Source organism: Zalophus californianus, chromosome X (genome assembly GCF_009762305.2).
Source record: "Zalophus californianus isolate mZalCal1 chromosome X, mZalCal1.pri.v2, whole genome shotgun sequence".
NCBI classification, from domain to species: domain Eukaryota; kingdom Metazoa; phylum Chordata; class Mammalia; order Carnivora; family Otariidae; genus Zalophus; species Zalophus californianus.
In genome coordinates, this window is record NC_045612.1 from 100,710,004 (window position 1) to 100,728,202 (window position 18,199).

Here is an 18,199-nt window from a genome sequence, read left to right on the forward strand (position 1 = left end):
CCAAAAGGGGCGCCTGGGTGGCTCAGTTGTTAAGCGTCTGCCTTCAGCTCAGGTCCTGATCCCAGGGTCCTGGGATCGAGCCCCACATCGAGCCCCACATCGAGCCCCACATCGGGCTCCCTGCTCAGCGGGAGGCCTGCTTCTCCCTCTCCCGCTCCCCCTGCTTGTGTTCCCTCTCTCGCTGTGTCTCTCTCTGTCAAATAAATAAATAAAATCTTTAAAAAATATATTTAAAAAGAAATAAAGGCCAAAAAATAACCAAATTTGGAAAAAGGCAAAAACCTATAGAGTCAAGAAGCTGACTGAACAAAAAAGGATAAGCCCAAGCCTGTACGCATTACAGTCAAAATTCTGAAAACAAGTGATAAGGAAAAAAAAAAAAAGCTTGAAAATAGTAAAAGACAAAAGACACTATGGACAAAAAAAAATTCAAATGACAGGATTTTTTTATGAGAAACCGTGGAATCCAGAATGAAACGGGAAATGGCATGATATTTTTCATATGATTAAAGAAAAGACCTGTCAATGTCCAGAAAAATAGAAAAGGAGGCAGCATGCCAAACACATTTTATGACACAGGAAGTACTCTGATACCAAAACCAGACAAACATAGCACAAAAAAAAAAAAAACAAAAAACACTGCAGACCAGTATCCTTCACATATATAGAGAGACAACAATCCCTAACAGAATTGGTAAGTTATATTAACTAGCTAAAAATAATCACATGACCTTATTGATGCAGAAGAAAAGGTTTGATAAAATTCAGCACCCATTCATGATAAAATTCTCAGAAAACTAGGAGCACAGGAGAACTTCCTCAACTTGATAAAGAACATCTACAAAACTTCTATAGCTAACATCATAATAATGGTGAAATATTCTAATGCTTTCTTCCTGATAGGAGGATCAAGGCAAAGATGTTTGCTTTCAGCCTGCTATTTATAGTACTGGAAGTTCGAGCCAGCATAAAAATGCAAGAAAAGTGAATAAAAGTGTACAAATCAGGAAGGAGGACTTAAAATCATCCCTGTTTTCAGATGTTATGATGGGGCTCTGTAAAATATCCCAGGGATTCTACAAAATTACTCATAGAAATGATGAGTTCAAGATCTCAGGACAAAAGGTCAACTACAAAAACCAATTGTATTTCTGTATGTAAGAAATGAACTGCTGGAAACTAATATTTTAAATGTACTTTTCTGGGGCGCCTGGGTGGTGCAGTTGGTTGGGAGGCCAACTCTTGGTTCCCACTAAGGTCATGATCTTGGGGTTGTGAGATTGAGCCCCACATCGGGCTCCCCTCTCCACCACGAGGTTTGCTCGAGAATCTCTTTCCCTCCCCTCTGCCCTTCCCACTCATGCTCTCTCTCTCTCTCTCAAATAAATAAATCTTTAAATAAAATAACTTTAGTTACTACAAAAAAAGAGAGAGAGAAGTGTGTGGGAATCTAAGAAAACATATAGGACCTACAGGCCATGAACAACAAAAAAAGGGGGGATGAAATAAAACCAAGACCTAAATAAAAGGAGATAAATACTGTGTTCATGGACTATGAACTATAACATAGTAAATGTCAGTTATCCCCCAAATGAATCAATAGTTTTAATGGAATTACTATCAAATTTCCAGCAAGATTTTTTGTTTATATGTACAAGCACCCAATTGCCTGAATCCTCTCTGCCTTATTTTGTGTGGGTTCATTGTTAATAAACTACCCATAACTAGTACATTTCTCCATTGGATTTATCTAAAGAGATTTTTTTAAACACCTAAGAAATACATGTCTTAAAAAATTTGTAGCATTTCAGCCAGTATGGATCACTGTAGGGAAGAGAAGCAGAAGTGGCCCAGAAATTATTTTTTCCAGATCAATAAATTTGTGAGCTTTATTTAAATATCTTAGCTACTAAGCCTGTTTTCTCCTAGCTTATTTATCCTGTGATGCCTATTTAATCGTAGTGCTTAAAATTATGTTAAAGAATTGAATCAGTGGAGAAAATGACTCAGACCCCTCCCAGTTTATATAAAATACTGCTGTTAGGGTTTTCGGTTTCTTAAGAATTCCTTTCTTGTCCGTTGGAGGTTTACCATAATCAGTCTTTTCTAATTAATATTCCAATCATCTTAGGATATAGGAATTACTGGTTGATATTAGAATATAAGCAAGGACTAGTCTTCATTTTTTATAACATGCATCTTATATCCGTAGGCTAAAGAAACTAAGTAAAAAACATGCTGATGCAAGCCTTCACTGTAATAAAAATAAGCTTTGTATTCTTGCAAAAGTAAAGTCTCAGGAGTTCCTGTGTAACCATTATAACCTTATCATTTAAAATTATTTTCAAAGCGTACATGTATGGTGCATATTTAGTTACATACATTTATTTATTTTTTTAAAGATTTTATTTATTTATTTGAGAGAGAGAGAATGAGAGATAGCACAAGAGGGAAGAGGGTCAGAGGGAGAAGCAGACTCCCTGCTGAGCAGGGAGCCCGATGGGGGACTCGATCCCGGGACTCCAGGATCATGACCTGAGCCGAAGGCAGTCGCTTAACCCACTGAGCCACCCAGGCGCCCCATACATTTATTTTTTAATGTCCTTTCTGCAAACTGTCATTTGGCAGCCTATGCTTTTCCCCCTTTCTTTGTGCAACTGCATATATAACATTAATACCATCATAGGCATATTAGAAATGAGAAAAAAACCAATCACAATACAAAGCGCTGTTAGAAAGCACAATATGATGATATAAAATAAAGATGACCTAAATATTAGAAGTATATGCTGTTAAAGGGGCGCCTGGGTATCTCAGTGGGTTAAACCTCTGCCTTGGGCTCAGCTCATGATCCCAGGGTCCTGGAATGGAGCTCCATGTCGGGCTCCCTGCTCTGTGGGGAGCCTGCTTCTCCCTCTCCCTCCTCCTGCTGCTCTGCCTACTTGTATATTCTTTCTCTCTCTCTCTGTCAAATAAATAAAATCTTCTAAAAAAAAAAGTATATGCTGTTAATGGATTAAAAGACTCAACATAGTTAAAATGTCATTTCTCCCCAAATTGATCTATTTAATGCAATTCCTATCAAAATACCAGAAAGATATTTTTTAGTCCGATCTGTAGACCTATTTGTAGATAAGCTTATTCTAAACTTTGTAAGGTAAGACACAGGACCTAGAATTTCTAAAATGGTTTTGGAAAAGAATAATAAAGTGGAAGGAACAACTCTAATGCTTGGGCATGTTATGTTGCCAGAGTAACTAAGGCAGTGTGATATTGGCAGAGAGCTAGGCACACAAGTCAATAGGACAGAAGTGAGATCCCAGAGGTAGATCCCCACAAATATGCCCAATTGGTTTTTGACAAAGGTACAAAAGTTATTCAGTGGAAGAAGCATAGTCTTTTCAAAAAATGCTGTTGGAACAATTGGAAATCTGTAAGAAAAAGGAAATCTACGTAAACCCCACACCTCATACAAAAGCAAACCCAATCGTAGATTTAAATATAAGTATGAAATGATTAAAAATTTAGGAAAAAAAACACAGGAGACAAGGAATCATGGCTTTGTAAAAGTTTGTAGACTTGACACCAAAAGTACCATCCATAAAAGAAAAAATTCAATAAATTCTATAAATTGGACTTGAGAAAAAACATTTTTGTTTTGGAATTTCACTGTTATGATGAAAAGACAAGCCGCAAACTGGGAGAAACAATTTGCAAAGCACATATCTAATGAAGGACTCATATCTAGAATATATAAAGAACACACAAAAATTAATATTTAAAATGGAAGGTATTCAATTGCAAAATGAGCAGAAGACATGAACGGCCATTTCACTGAAGAGTCTGTTCAGATGGCAAACAAGCATGAGAAAAGATGTTCGATGTCATTAACCATTCGGGCAATTCAAGTTAAAACCACCATAGTATATCTCTATATGCTTAACACTGAAAAAAACTAAAATTGACAATACCAAATGCTACAGAGGATACAGAGACCCTGGGTCACTCACATTGCTGGCAGGTACATAAAATGGTACAGACCCTCCAGAGAGTATTTTGGTAGTTTCTTTAAAAAGTAAACATACATTTACCATATGGACCAACAATTTTACTCCTGGGCATTAATCCCAGATAAATGAAAAATATGTGCATGACTGTTTTACAGCTTTATTTGTAGTAACCCCAAACCAAAAATAGCCACAATGTCCTACAATAAATGAATGACTACACAAACCATAGTACACAATTAACATGGAATACTACTCACAATAAAAGTAAGCAAGCTATTGAGGCAGATAACAACTTGAATGGATCTCTAGGACATTATGCCAAGTGAAAAAAGCTAATACCAAAAGATCACATACCGAATGATTCCATTTTTCTAACATTCTTGAAATGATATGGTGATGGAGACCAAATTAGCAGGTGCCGGGCTGTGGGGCACAGAGTCTGGGGAGTGATGGTTGGTATGACTCTGAAGGGAGAGGAGAAGGAAGATCTTTGTGAAAGGGAATGATTCTGCAGGTTCTATATTGTGATTGAGATGCGGTTACCCAAGTCTACAGTATTACAAAATGGCAGAGATATATACACATTGTATCGATGTCATTTTGCTGGTTTTGAAATTGCATAATAGTTTGCTTAAATGTAACTGAGGACACTGAATGAAGAGTATATGGGACCCCTCTTTACTCTCCTCACACCCTTTTTGTGAATATGTAATTATCTCAAAACAGAAAGTTAAATTTTAAAAAGCTCTGCTCTGCCAATTATTAACACTGGGGATTTGAGTAAATTGCTTTGACCAGTCATCTTTATAGTGGGGCTCGTAAGACCTCAGCACCGTGGTTATTGTGAGGACTTAATGAGAGAGGTAAGTGACTAAGGACCACAGGAAGATAGGACAAGGTCTGAGTTAGAATTCACTGGGTTTGTGCTAAATTTTATTTTATGTACCTTTCACTTTTTCAAGTATTTCTTCTTGCCTAGATTATACAACGTTAAGAGAAATGTATGTATTCCACATTGATGTAGAATTTATTACAGGGGCCCAGTAAATTCGGATTGTTGACTAAGGCTAAGAGACCATTAAGATGTACCTGAGAGCATTTAAATCTGTCCCTTTCTGGTGCACTGGATGTGAACCAAGACAAGATTTTGGTATATTGGAAGCCATAGTTGTTTTTAGAAACATACACTTGGTGGTTTTTCAAAATTGGCTATGCATCAGAGTCACCTGTAAAACATAGAGCACTAGGTCCTATTCCCAGAGAGTTTCTTATTTTCAGGTCTTTTCCAGAAACTTTCCATATGTTGCTGATGCTTCATGGACCACACTTCACAAATCACTGATGAACTGTGCATGTGCCTTGGCTTAAATGTGGGCTTATAGCTATAGAAAACTCACAGTACAGGGTGTAAAAGGAACTTAATTTGGGGCGATATTACACCCTAGAGCACAGGAAAACATGTGCTAACATGCAGACTTGGATGCATGTTGGTCAAAAACCACTTTTTGATTTTGTTTTATGAAATTGTTGCTTATAGGCATACTTAGATGACCATGCTAAGAAGAGGAAATGAGATGACTTACGGAGAACATTTTGAATCTGTTTTGGATAATAGTACTTTAAATACAATTATCTACAAATTAAGCCTTATGCTTTAATTCATATAGTTTTTGTTGGGGGAAATGGTGATTCTAAAATATGAAATGTATAATGATTAAGGTAAACATTATACTCTAATTCAATATGCCAGTTTTTTTCTATTTTTATCTATAATTTATTTCTGTGCCAAGCAGTTGAATGCTTCACATTGAAAAATGAGTCTGTCACTTCAACAAATGGTATTATAAAAACACTCAATAATTTTAGCACAGATTATTATTATTTTTTAAAGATTGTATTTATTTGACAGAGACACAGTGAGAGAGGGAAAATAAGCAGAGGGAGCGGGAGAGGGAGAAGCAGGCCCCCCACAGAGCGGGGAGCCTGAGGCAGGGCTCGATCCCAGGACCCTGGGATCATGACCTGAGCGGAAGGCAGATGCTTAACGACTGAGCCACCCAGGCGCCCCAGCACAGATGATTATTGCAAAAAGAATATCCCTCTAAAAAGTTAAACCAATGTTTCTTTCAAATATTGGGCTCATCTGCTGTGTTAAAAATGTGATAAAGAAGCCTTCTGTTGGCAAAGAATGGTTTACAAACATGCCGAATAACATATTACAAGTGTGTTCACTTAATACAAAAAACTTTTGAGAGTCATTAAATAATTAGTAATTAACTCAATGTCCAAGAGAATGGTATTTTAATAATTGCCACCAAAGAAATCGTGATTTTAGTAAAGTTTTCTCATAAGGTGCTATGGAAATGTAGCATTTACGGAAGATTGCTTCATTCAATTATAAGAGTACTCTCTTTATTTTAGCAGAAGACTTGTCCCCTGAGAGCTATACACACTCTGCCTTCAGAGCTCAGCTGCTATATTCTGCTGTTGCTTTTCTTAATCAGACTGTTGGCATCATCAATACATGACTTTTGATAAGATCCCCAGGGTAGAAATTAAGGTTGGTAGACAGGGGATACATAACGAGTGCAGAGATTATTCTGGGCATTTCTTTTTGTTCAGTAGAGTGAAATTTTTAGTGTTGTTGAGAGGGTAAAAAAGGAAAGGCATTTCAGAGTCTATTCTGGATTAGGATTTTCTGCTCTGTTATTTTAGAAATGTGCATAGAAGTCACAGAAAGTACTGTCGTTTTGTATACTGAGGAGTTTTCATGTTGGAAGCCTGTGAGAGCAAGTACTATGTCCACTGTGCTATTCTGGTTTGGGCATTAATCAGAACACAGTTGAACATTATTTGACTTCACAGGGCTTGCCATGCTGGAAGAACAACCTTATATGTAGTGGCCATGGGCAGTCCTATTATGGGAAACCAACTTGAGAGAATAGGCGGGTCACTTGCTTCTGCGCAGGTCCTGGAATTTGAAATATCCAGGGGCCTCTACAGAATCCTGGCATCATTTACTATGTTGACTCACTCAGTGTTGGGATCACTCACTTTCCCCTTACAGGACTCAGATCTTGGAGGCAATTAACTTCAGAGAAAAACGAATAGGAAAAACTGAAGTGTTCTTTTTTAAAAGGCTGCTGAAGTTGGTTGATTTCTCATCATTCCTAAACCTATTGGAGCACTGAAGTTGGAAGAAAATTTACCAAAACTTTTCCTGCTGTCTTGATATAGACTTTTTTTCCCCAAATGCTTTGGTGGGAAGAAGTAGAGGACTGTTGTAAGTACAAAGTCGCTAAGAATATTTTTACCGTGGCATAAGTTTCAGTTTGTGGAGAGCTCGTTGATTAGGCAGATTGATTTTAAATTATTATAGTAGTTTGTGAATAAGAATAAATGTTATCTTAAATTTCCTGTACACATATATGTGCAGGTGTACATGTTTCTCATTGGGAAAACTTTTCAGTAGAAATGAGGTAGAGTTTAAAGTTTTTTCTTTACAAATATAATCAAGGAGATCTTTTTTAAGAAACCACTAAGGTAATAGAATATGCATAACTGGCCTCAAGTATTTGTAACAAACTATTTTAATTGCTCTGAAGTCGTTTGTGTATCTGAGTTGTTATCTTGATTATTTGATCCTCTCTTCAGTAATGGTTGCATGTGGGGCGGTGACCTGCTATATATTCTCAATGAACTAATTGCAGTAGTGGAATGATGTGTGGAGATCTCAAGGTTAGAAAAATTCTATCTGGCACATCTCGGGGGTGAAAAAGTTAAAAAACAGAATGAATTGTGATGGATAAATGGAGGTGGAGAAAAGTATGATAAATATTTAATTTAGAAGTCCTTGTCTCATACTTAGTATTTTGAGTGTTCTTTTCTGTAGCATATCATGAAAATTCTTTCAAATAGTGATATGATCTCTGCTGGCAAATGACCAGACACTTTTGTTGAGAACACAACATAAAAGCAAGAGGGACTTCTGATCATTTCACAGTAGGCTCACTGTGTTGTTTCATGTCTAGTATGACCTAGGTTTTCAGTAAAGCTATTTTGTTTGGCTTTTACATAAAGTGCATCTATTTTGTTTATTTTAAGAAAGTCATGATGACTAATGAAAAACTGAGAAATTGACTCTGGCACAGTAGTAAAAATAATGTATAAAAATAATATATGAAGAGTACAGTGTGTCCCAAAGAGATGGACAGAGGCGATTACCTTGTCCCTCTCATCCCCTTATAGCCATTCTGAAACAGATATGATGGTGATGCCTATAATTAACAGTGAAGAAAGTAAGTCTCTCCAAATAAGTAATTCTTCAAAACTTCTGGTAAGAAGGTCACAATACAACTCTGGCCTCTGTGCCAAAAAAAAGAAAGAAAGAAAGAAAAGAAAAAAATGAACATTGTGCACTTACTGATTCACATTAGATGCTACCAGAGTTTATAGTAAAACATGTTTAATGAAATTTCCTTATTTTACAAATTTATTAGGTGAGCACCAGAATTGCTTTCTGGTTGAAAAACCATCCCATTTACTAATGTTACAAAAATACAACAACGTATATTCTTTGCAATGTATGCATATTGACTGATCCATTTTTATACTTACAAAATTCACACCAGAAACCAGTGTAGAGAGTGATACAGAAAAAACAGCAAAGACGCAATTCAAAAAATAAGAATGAAGCAAGGCAAACCTACTCTCTGCTTTGTCATAGATATTCAAATAACTTCAAATTCTTCATTAGAATTTAAAGAAAGCTAACCTTTCTGGGACAAGCTCTGTAGGACTTTATTAAGGCACATTTTAAAGCTATCAGGTGAAACTTTAAGCTGCATGACAGTGGGTTTGTTAAGAGAATATGAAGATATTCACAGGGTTATATTCTACATTAACTTTTGCCAGCTGACATACTTCTGTTTGAATGTATTGACATTGGAATGAGGTGTTTTTTTTTTTAATTGCCTTAGTTTGAAAAAACGTAAAAGAGTTCACGTGGGTGGTTTTTAATGAAAGTAGTTGCCAGAAGATCTCTGTGTTAGCGTAAAGATTGTTTACTTTTAGAATTGCTCAAAAACTGCATTGCAAAGAGTCACTCAAATAATTTATTGCAAATATACATTTCGTTGGAATTTTCTAAATGATAGAAATTATCTTGAGTTCTAATAAAATCACCATTTAAAATGATTTCATTTACAGAGTCTTCTAAGGGCATCTTAACTCTGAAAAAGAGATTGCTGATCTAAGAGGATAATATATTTTTTAATTGAATAAGAAGTTTTCTCTATCTCTTACGTGGCATAACATTATGGAAAATGCAGTAGAGAATGTCATGTAGTAGTTACTGTAAACTTAAAGATTGCCAAGTGTTTCGTGCAAATCTATGTTATTTAAGGGGAAAAAAATGTGTTGGTTGATACTACTCCAGCTAGAGAGTACTGAGATATAAATTCATAATTTGGACAGAGATATTAATACAGCTTCCTCTTTGGTTCTGAAGTGTTCATTTGAAATCCTTGTAGTCCAAGTCATTTGTTACATGAGAAACAAATTGTCAAGTTCTTAACCACTTGTGTGGTTTAATAAAAGAGATTTAAATCTTTGTTGTCTTAGAAAAGTCAGGGTTTTTAAAAATTTTGTTTTATTATCTTTCATCATGGCTTTATCACAAGAAAAAAGCAAAGTGATTTCCCAAACTCTGCTTCCCCTTCCACCTTCTACTGTAATATTCCCCTAACTTATTAAAAATGATTTATCATATTTTTTATTAAACTATTCTTTCTTCCACTGCAAATACAGGAAACATGGTATTTTGATGTGAGCGTATCTGTTTATATAAATACATGAAGACACATTTAAATCACAGAGCCATTGACAATTCACTGGAAATTAAGCTTTCTTTGAAGATAATTTTCTGTTCATGTCTTTGATTTTCTATTTTAGACATACATCATTTTTTAAGAAATGGACAAATAAGACTAATGTATGTCCTCTGTCCAACAAAACATAACAAACCATGAAGGAAGGAGCAGACCAAGATTTTACAGGGCCTGGGATTATACAATTTGAGGGAGGGGAGTCTTTTAAGAAAAAGAATACAAAATCATGAACATACAATGAGGTAGGGCCTTGGGAGGAACCAGTGTAGGTGATGGGCCTCAAGGCTTAAACTTTAAAAGTCCTCAACTTTAAAAGTGATTTCATGGGAAATCACCTCCGTATGAAGGGATGTGTTGTTGAATATTTACCCAGTTACATTTTAAGATGAAATTGATGCTAGTTATATTTCTTTAAGCATATGTTATTTCTCAAAGACAGGCTTTTATTTAATGCAGATTACAGAGTTAAAAGAATGCATAATGGTAGGAATTTGACATTTTTGCCTTTCATTCTGAAAAGATACATTGATTAAAATGATGTCAAACTCAGTTAATGGAGGCGGTGCAGCTATTTCAGATATACAGGGTATGTAATTTGAAGGCAAGCCAAATCACAATGAGAAGAATAATGATGACCTTGGTTTATTTTTCTATAGCACATTCAGATTTTGATTGGATTCAGAAGGAGGCGATGGTTTTCTTTCTCACAAAGTCCTGCTATCATCCTAGGAGATTTGTGTTCTGTTATCAAGGCACTTGGCTCATATTGGAACATTTTGCTGGGAGGGTCATGGGCTGCAGTATGGGAAATGAAGAGACTTTATTATTATTATTATTATTATTATTATTAAATGCAACCAATTCCATAGCAGAATTGCATGGAAATATTTCTCTTTGGGGAGTATGCTCCGTGCAGCAGACTGAGCTTCAGAACACAAACAAACAAGCAAACATCTTGCAGTCTTCACCTTTCTCCTCATTTAAAAACATCTGTTAGTTAAACTTCTTGGGGTTTCACTCTCTACGATATTGACAGAGTAATATTCATAACACGGATTTGGAGTTCAGAAGTTTAATTTACATACAGATACGAAAGTTCAGTTGGCAGTGTTGGGTAGTTTATTATTTTGTCACTTTGGAGAGGGTTTGTCTATGGATGTCACGTGTGGAATTTTTCTTCAAATCTTTATCTTTGTAAAATTTCAAGCTCCCTCTAGTTAATATTAAAAGTGAAGGTGTCTTTTAGAGATTCTCATATCCTGTCTTGAAGGGGACAGTGACCCTGCTCTTTGTGAATCGCTCATATGCAAACTATCATTTGAGGGGTAACAACTAACATGATTTGGTTTACTTTTTTTCCTGAAATCTGTAGTGTAAAAAGCTTATTTTTCCCATATCTCACAGCATAATATAATTTTGCATGTACCTTTTTTTAAACCAGAGGTCTCCTCCAGAGATCCAGAAACAGTAACTCTCAGGGACAACATGGTCTTTCTCTTTCTCCATTCAAGATGACTGTCCTGAATATGGGGCGGACGAGGCGGGGGCGGGGAAGCGCAAAAACCTTGGCTCTGGTGTTCACGGGTGTCTTAACTTTCTCAGCCACAGTTCTTACAGGCAGCAGGCAGAATGAGAATGAAGAGAGGAAAATGGCCCTGCTTGCTCATGCTTTAAAAGAGTCCTAATCTGAAGACTACACAACCTCTACCACATGCCCATTAACAAAAGCAAAAGGCAATACTCCCCCCTGGCACCGCTCAAGCCCTCCCCTGAGGCGGCCATTTTAAAAAACAATGTCTATTCAACTCTTTGCTCCATCTGATGTTATTCTGATAGCATGTATTCAAAACACCTGGGAATTTTAATAGGTGAAAGAACCCACAGGGCAATGTTCTCAGGGTCTTACTGTCCCCAGAGGGATTTTGCATAGTATATGTAATGATATTAAGCCCTGAGAAAAAAGTGTTCCTAGCAGTCTGGATTGAGTTTGGAAATCAATTTCTTCCCTGTCTCCTTTATTATCTTTTGCCTTCTGCCTCAGTGCCTCACTTTGGCTTTGTCATTATGCGTGCCATTCTTCAGTAATGGAAGGTGGGGGCGAATTGACAATTATCCTTTAACTGGAAGGGAACTGTCATTTCTTTGCTCTGCTGGTAAATCGTTGATGCTGCTGTTGTTCTTGTTGTTCGTAAATGGCTCTTCCAGAACTCTTAATTCAATATTTCGATTCCATATAATTTTCAGGAAATAATATAATTCCATATAATTTTAAGGAAAAGATGTTGGAAAATTGATGTTTGACATCTGAAGTATATCGAAGGCTGGTTAAAAAGATTCAGTCTTACGTTACTGTTCAAGTACCAGGATCTGAGGAAGAGCTTTGCTTCTATTTTTACTTCTTTTAGTTTATTAATTTATTTGTCTTAGTATATAATTTGGTTGTTGTAATGAATAGGAGGAGTATTAAAGTGCATCAGGAAAGTTAATGCTTATCCGTGTAATAAAGTCAGAATGTTGACATTTAAATGGGTTTTGAACAGGGTTAACATGATTTTAAAGAAGCTTGAGAAAAATTGATGTTTGAAAAAAAATAGATGTTTGAATTGTCATGCTTTTAGCTTGTATTTAATAAATATTCAACCCATTCACAGGCATTGCAACAAGCAAGGAATTTACATATTCCAACATGGTGTATAGTATTTGGCCAGTTTACTTCCAACTTTTAAATGTACTTTATCTCTACCACTATGAAACAATTGATGTTTTAGAAAGACCGGTATTAATTGAGCACAATTAGCATTATAGTAGTCTCATCTTATGTCCAATTATGGGCAAATAAAGGAGTTGCCCTTTCAGTGTTTTCACCCTCTCCTTGATTTTTGCTTTGTTTTGTTTTAAATTGCTGTCCCCCCCTCCCGCTCTGTTTCTGGCTAAGACTGTCATTGAATCAGGACTATAAAAGGGCATAAACATCAGTGGCGTTTTGCTCATTCTTGGCACCCATCTGTATTTGCACACAACTTGTCTGATCCTTTATCAGATTACAGCTGCAGTACTACCTTAGCCTGAGCTAAGTGCTGAGTTAAAGGGCATGGGAGTCAGCACACTGTTAGGAGTACAGATTTTTAGACTTGGAAACCGTGTGAGGTCACACTAAAGAAATGCGAAAGAGAACAATCACAGAATCAGAACTGCCCACGTATTTCACCAAAGGCAGGTTGAGTAATTCCTTTTTCTACTGATGCTCAAGGAGGGCAGGATTAGAAATAATGTTATCAAAATGGCCGAGGAACTGATAAAATTATCTGTGAATCCCAATGGCTCCTGCATATTGGGAAATAACTTGGAAGGAAAAGGGAAAATCTGACTCTACAGAGTGCAACTAGATAGAAGCAATGTTGGCTGTAGCTGGTTAACTAAAAGAGCTTACTGGAAGCTCAGACAGCTGGGGAATCCTGATTTAGTAGAGCCTGAAGGGCAGGTCAGGAGCCATGTGAACAGCTGCTGAAGAGCTAGAGGATTCCTTTGGATTAGGTGTACACACCCCATCTCTAATGGGCTATGTCAGAGAGCACCAAGTATTATCACGGAGTTCAGTTCACTCAAGCCTGTGGATTTTGCAGTGTTTTACTTTAAATGTCTGGAAACAGAGTTGCTCTCAAAAGAAACCCAGAACTAAAAGTATCAAAAGAAGTGACTCTGTAAAGTTTGTATTGTATTGGGTTTGGGTGATCATTGTTTAAAGAAAGAACAGTTTGTTATTCATTCATGCAGCTAATATATATATATATATATATATATATATATATATAGAGAGAGAGAGAGAGAGAGAGAGAGAGAGAGAGAGTGCCTCCTTCATGTCAGGTATTGTACTAGTCTCTGGAGATAATGTTCTAAACAAGTGAACTCACTGAGATTAGAATTAAGGATTAGATTAGAATTTAAATTGCATTTGAGATAAGGGCCGGAGAATAAAACACACAGTGTTATAAGAATGTATAATAGTGAGACCTAGACTAGTATTAGAAGTTGGGGAGAGATTCCCCAGGAAAATTACATTCAAAGCAACACAAAGAAGAATGGGATTGGGGAATAGTGGTCAAAGGGAAAAAGAGAGAGGAAAAATGTTTACATTTAGAGGAAACAACGCATGTGAAGATAGAACTTGGTATGAACAAAGAACTAAAAGAAGGTGAATTTTCCTTGAGTATAGTAAGTCAGGAAAAGTTTGGGACTGGTGTGCTGCTAAAATGGTGAGAGCTGGGGTCTAGTCACTCAGAGCCTCAGAGGCCATGGGGTGATTTTTTCTTTATAGTAAAATCAATGGACAGCCTTTTAGCGTCTCAGGTAGGGCAATGATATGAACATATTTGTGGAGTTCTTTTCCTTAATAGCATTCTGTTTTGTGAAGAAGAGATTAGGAGGTATTAAGAGTAGTTGAAGGGCTATCAGTCTGGTAGCTTTTCTAGGGGCAGAAGGTGGTGTTGACTAGAATGGTGACAGTGAAGTTGAAAGAAGTGGATTTCTTCAAGATTTAGTTATAAGACAGAGTAAATAGGAATTGGTGTTGATGGATGTGGTGTTTTCCATGGCACATAGAATTGGGTGGATAATAGTGCCATTTACAAGAAGACTTCAAGGGAAGCTGGAATGCTGGGAAGGATTGGGGGTATGGATGTTAAGCTTTTTATGAAAAGTGTGCATACCATAGACTGAGCCCAGAAACAAAGTCATTATTGGGGAATTAATGTATGAGCCATCGAGTTTGGATGAGACCAACTAGAAAGATCATGGAGTGTCAAAAGGGGGTCAGGAATTCCATATGGAAGACAAGAACATGCCAAGAAATTGTAAAAGCATCTAGGTAGAATGATAAAATCCTAAGGAAAGTAATATTTCAGTAAAGAGGAGTTTCTTCCAATCTCCCGTTTAATGACCTTATGAGTGAGGATCGCACTTGCAACACCAGGTGTCTTGGTTTCCACAGCCTCTGCCATCTATTTACCCCTAATTTCCTTTCCCATTTTGCTATTTCTGTGAGATATCGCCAAAACGTTGCCTCAGTAGAAAAGCTTCAATAAATATTTAAATTGTGTAATGTATTCAGCTTTTTCCTGTACTCTGCACTTCCTAAAAATACCTTCTTCGGAAACCCCATTTCAACTGACGGCTGTATAATGAAATGAGACTTCAGTGTAAAACATTTATCATAGTCTGAATTTCAATTGCTCAGTCAGAGTTGTTAAGCAATATGAAAAATCATCCTTTAGAGAATACAGAATTGCATAGATATGACAAGGTAAGTTTGCACTTTATTTAGTGCTATTTTAGTTAATATAGATGCTTATTGGAGAAATGTCTAAAATTTCTTGAGAACCATTAGTAAAATTGATTATTCTTAAATCTGGAAAAATGGTAAAAATACTTAGAAAACATTGACAGTTCAGTTTAAATAAAACTAGAATTGTACTGAAGCGATAGAAGGCACTTGAGTAATTGAAATTTAGTCATGGATGAGTGTAATGTACTTATCAGTTAGTTTTGGGGAAAGTAAGACTAGATGGAATATTAATATGGTATTGAGCAACATTTTTACTATTAGGTTTTTACTTGCTTGTAGCCAAACTTTAGCAAACACCTGCTATGTTCTCTCTGACTTCTTTGAGATTATAACTCTGTATGTGCACACACACACACACACACACACACACACACATACATATAAATACAGCTACTATAATATGTCAAGAGTGTTACAGAGCATGGTACAAATCAGCCATGAATGACTACTTAGGGCTGATGTGATTATGGAGGTTTTCATCAAAGGATGTACCTCTATAAATAGGCCTTAGAGTATGGGCATATGGAGATGTGATTTAGAGAATGAGTAGAAGGGGTGGTGATGCATAGACAAGGATTAATGAGATATTAATCTATCCTACATGAATAGTTACTGACAGTACCTTGTATGTGCATAGCACTATTCAATATCACTTATATGAATAGATTTCTCTCTCTCTCTCACACACACATACACACAAAGTCTAGAAATTAAATGGTTTGCATACAAAATGTTTGGCTTGACAAGTATTTATAAAATCAGTAAATACTATTAAACCTGAAAATAATGCTTCCATTCCGAGAACATAAACACTACAACATAGCTGGGAAAAGAAAAAAAAATATTATATCCCAATGTCTTATACTTCCCAAGTATAAGAAACAGCTGTGGTTTAATATTTTATTTATTCCTCAAGGAGCTATCAGTCATTTAATTTTAATATTAAACTTTAGAGGTAACTATTGTTAGTGGGATTTTTTGATAATTTTCTTAAGAAAATGGGATAAGTGAGACTATCGTACTATCAAAATATGATAAACACCAAAAACCCAAAAATATTACCTTTCTATACTTTATATCCATCAGTTGGACTAGACTGATACTTTTCCTTAAAGTTTTATGATTTTGTTAAATTTTTCTTAATTCAAACTTTACTCGACGTAGTTCACATGAAGGAAACAATGTCATGTCACTAAAACCAATTGAGAAAATTTCCATCTACTTTCTTGAATTCTTAGCAATACCAACATTGACCATTTTCTCCCTTTTTAAAACTGTTGTGTGTCCTTGAACTCTGTGCATTGCACTCTGCTGGTCTTGTTCCCATTTCTTTGGGTATTTCTGTTCGGTCTACTTTACAGGCTAATTCTCTCTACTCAACCTTTAAATATTAGGATTTCTCAGGGCTCATTCCCAGCATGAGTGTCTTCTCTCTCTGTAATCCCTTCCTTGGTCATTGCACCCATGCCCATGACTTATTAACAAGCATGTGGAGATAACTAACCAAAGTATACCTCCAGCTCAGATTTCTCTAGTAAATTCCAGAACTGCAATTTCAACTGCCTAGTTGGCATCTCCATTTGTATGTGACAAAGTCACCTCTACTCTAAGTGCCCTGAACAAACCTTTTCATCTGTCCATGAAACCTGATATTTTCTCATTGTTCCCTTTATCAGTGTATGACCTACCATTCCAGTTTCACAAGCTCTTGAAACCTATTACATCCTTGAAATGCTTCTCTCTCAACCACTTGTGTCTAAACCATTAATTACTTGGGTTTTATCTCCCTATATCTTTTGACCCACTTCTTTTCATCTCCTCTACCATTAGCCTAGCTCAAGTAGCTTTGTCTCCCTAGGAATATAGCCTCACTAGCCATTCTGGTGTTTTGCATTGCCTCTTCCCCATTCCTTCTAATCTATTCTCTAAAACTCATCCAGTCATCTAAGTTTGACAATATCAATGCACATTCAGTCACTTCAGTAGCTTCTGCTCATTGCTAGGAAAGCAAAACAAGGTAGAACAAGATCTAGACACTGTGTTCCTCTCCTGTCACATCTCCTGTAATGCTGCCCCTGCCTTACCACTTTTCTGGGGTTCTTTCTGGTCCTTGAATAGGCCTCACTTCTTCCCGCCATAGGGCTTTTGCACACGTTTTGCTCTTTGTCCCGAACCTTCCTCACCCTTTACTTTGACCTAGCTAAAACCCCTTTCCACTTATAAGCCACTCCCTATGGGAAGATGTCAGAATTCCCTTGAGTAGATAAGATGCCCCTATCATATAATATCCTACCATAACACATAGCACTGTCTTGATTTCATATATATATATGAAATATATATATATATATATATATATATGATATATATATATGGATGACAGACGTGTGTGTGTGTGTGTGTGTGTGTGTGTGTGAGTGTGTGTTACTAACCAATGCTTATCACTCAGAGTACATGGTAAATTCCATGAATGCAAAGATCTCAGCTGGTTTTGCTCACCACTGTTTTTCCAGAACCAGGCACATAAGTATTTTTTAATAATGTGTGTATATTTTGTTGCATGCTGTAATTACAGCCATTTACATATAAGAAAATGTTATAATAATAATGATAATTTGCATTTTATAAGACAACAAAAGAATTTAGTTCTGGTTGAAGCTTAATATATATAAATAAATAATGAAGTGTACTTTTTTTGGTCACTGGGTTTTATTTTCTTCTCTGATTACCCATACTCCATTTTACTGTAGTCTTTTGGTTCTTGGTTTTATTTTGTTTTGCTATTTTCAATCCAGATATTTTTTCTTTCCTGCATCTATCTTGGTAATTCCCAATGGCACTTCTCAGTGTTAACTGCTTTTTCACATCTACAATATTCTTCCTCGATTCCACACTAGTCTATTCCTTTTTTTCTCTTTCTTACAGTTGGTGCCCTCCCTCCCTTTTTCAACTTGCTTTCT

General features: G+C 36.3%; 1 protein-coding gene across 2 annotated transcripts in view; it reads left to right on the forward strand.

The window, feature by feature from the left end:
* Positions 1-18,199, forward strand: part of DMD (dystrophin) — a 2,214,577-nt gene that overhangs the window by 110,379 nt on the left and 2,085,999 nt on the right. Inside the window, exon 1 of one of the 2 annotated variants that reach the window (XM_027607980.2) lies at positions 7,056-7,293. The exons of the other annotated variant lie outside the window; for it this stretch is intronic. Within the exon in view, the coding sequence (XP_027463781.1) occupies positions 7,263-7,293 (31 nt within the window). The 5' untranslated portion in view covers positions 7,056-7,262. Of the gene's footprint in view, positions 1-7,055; positions 7,294-18,199 lie in introns of those variants that run through there. 2 annotated transcript variants of the gene reach the window in all.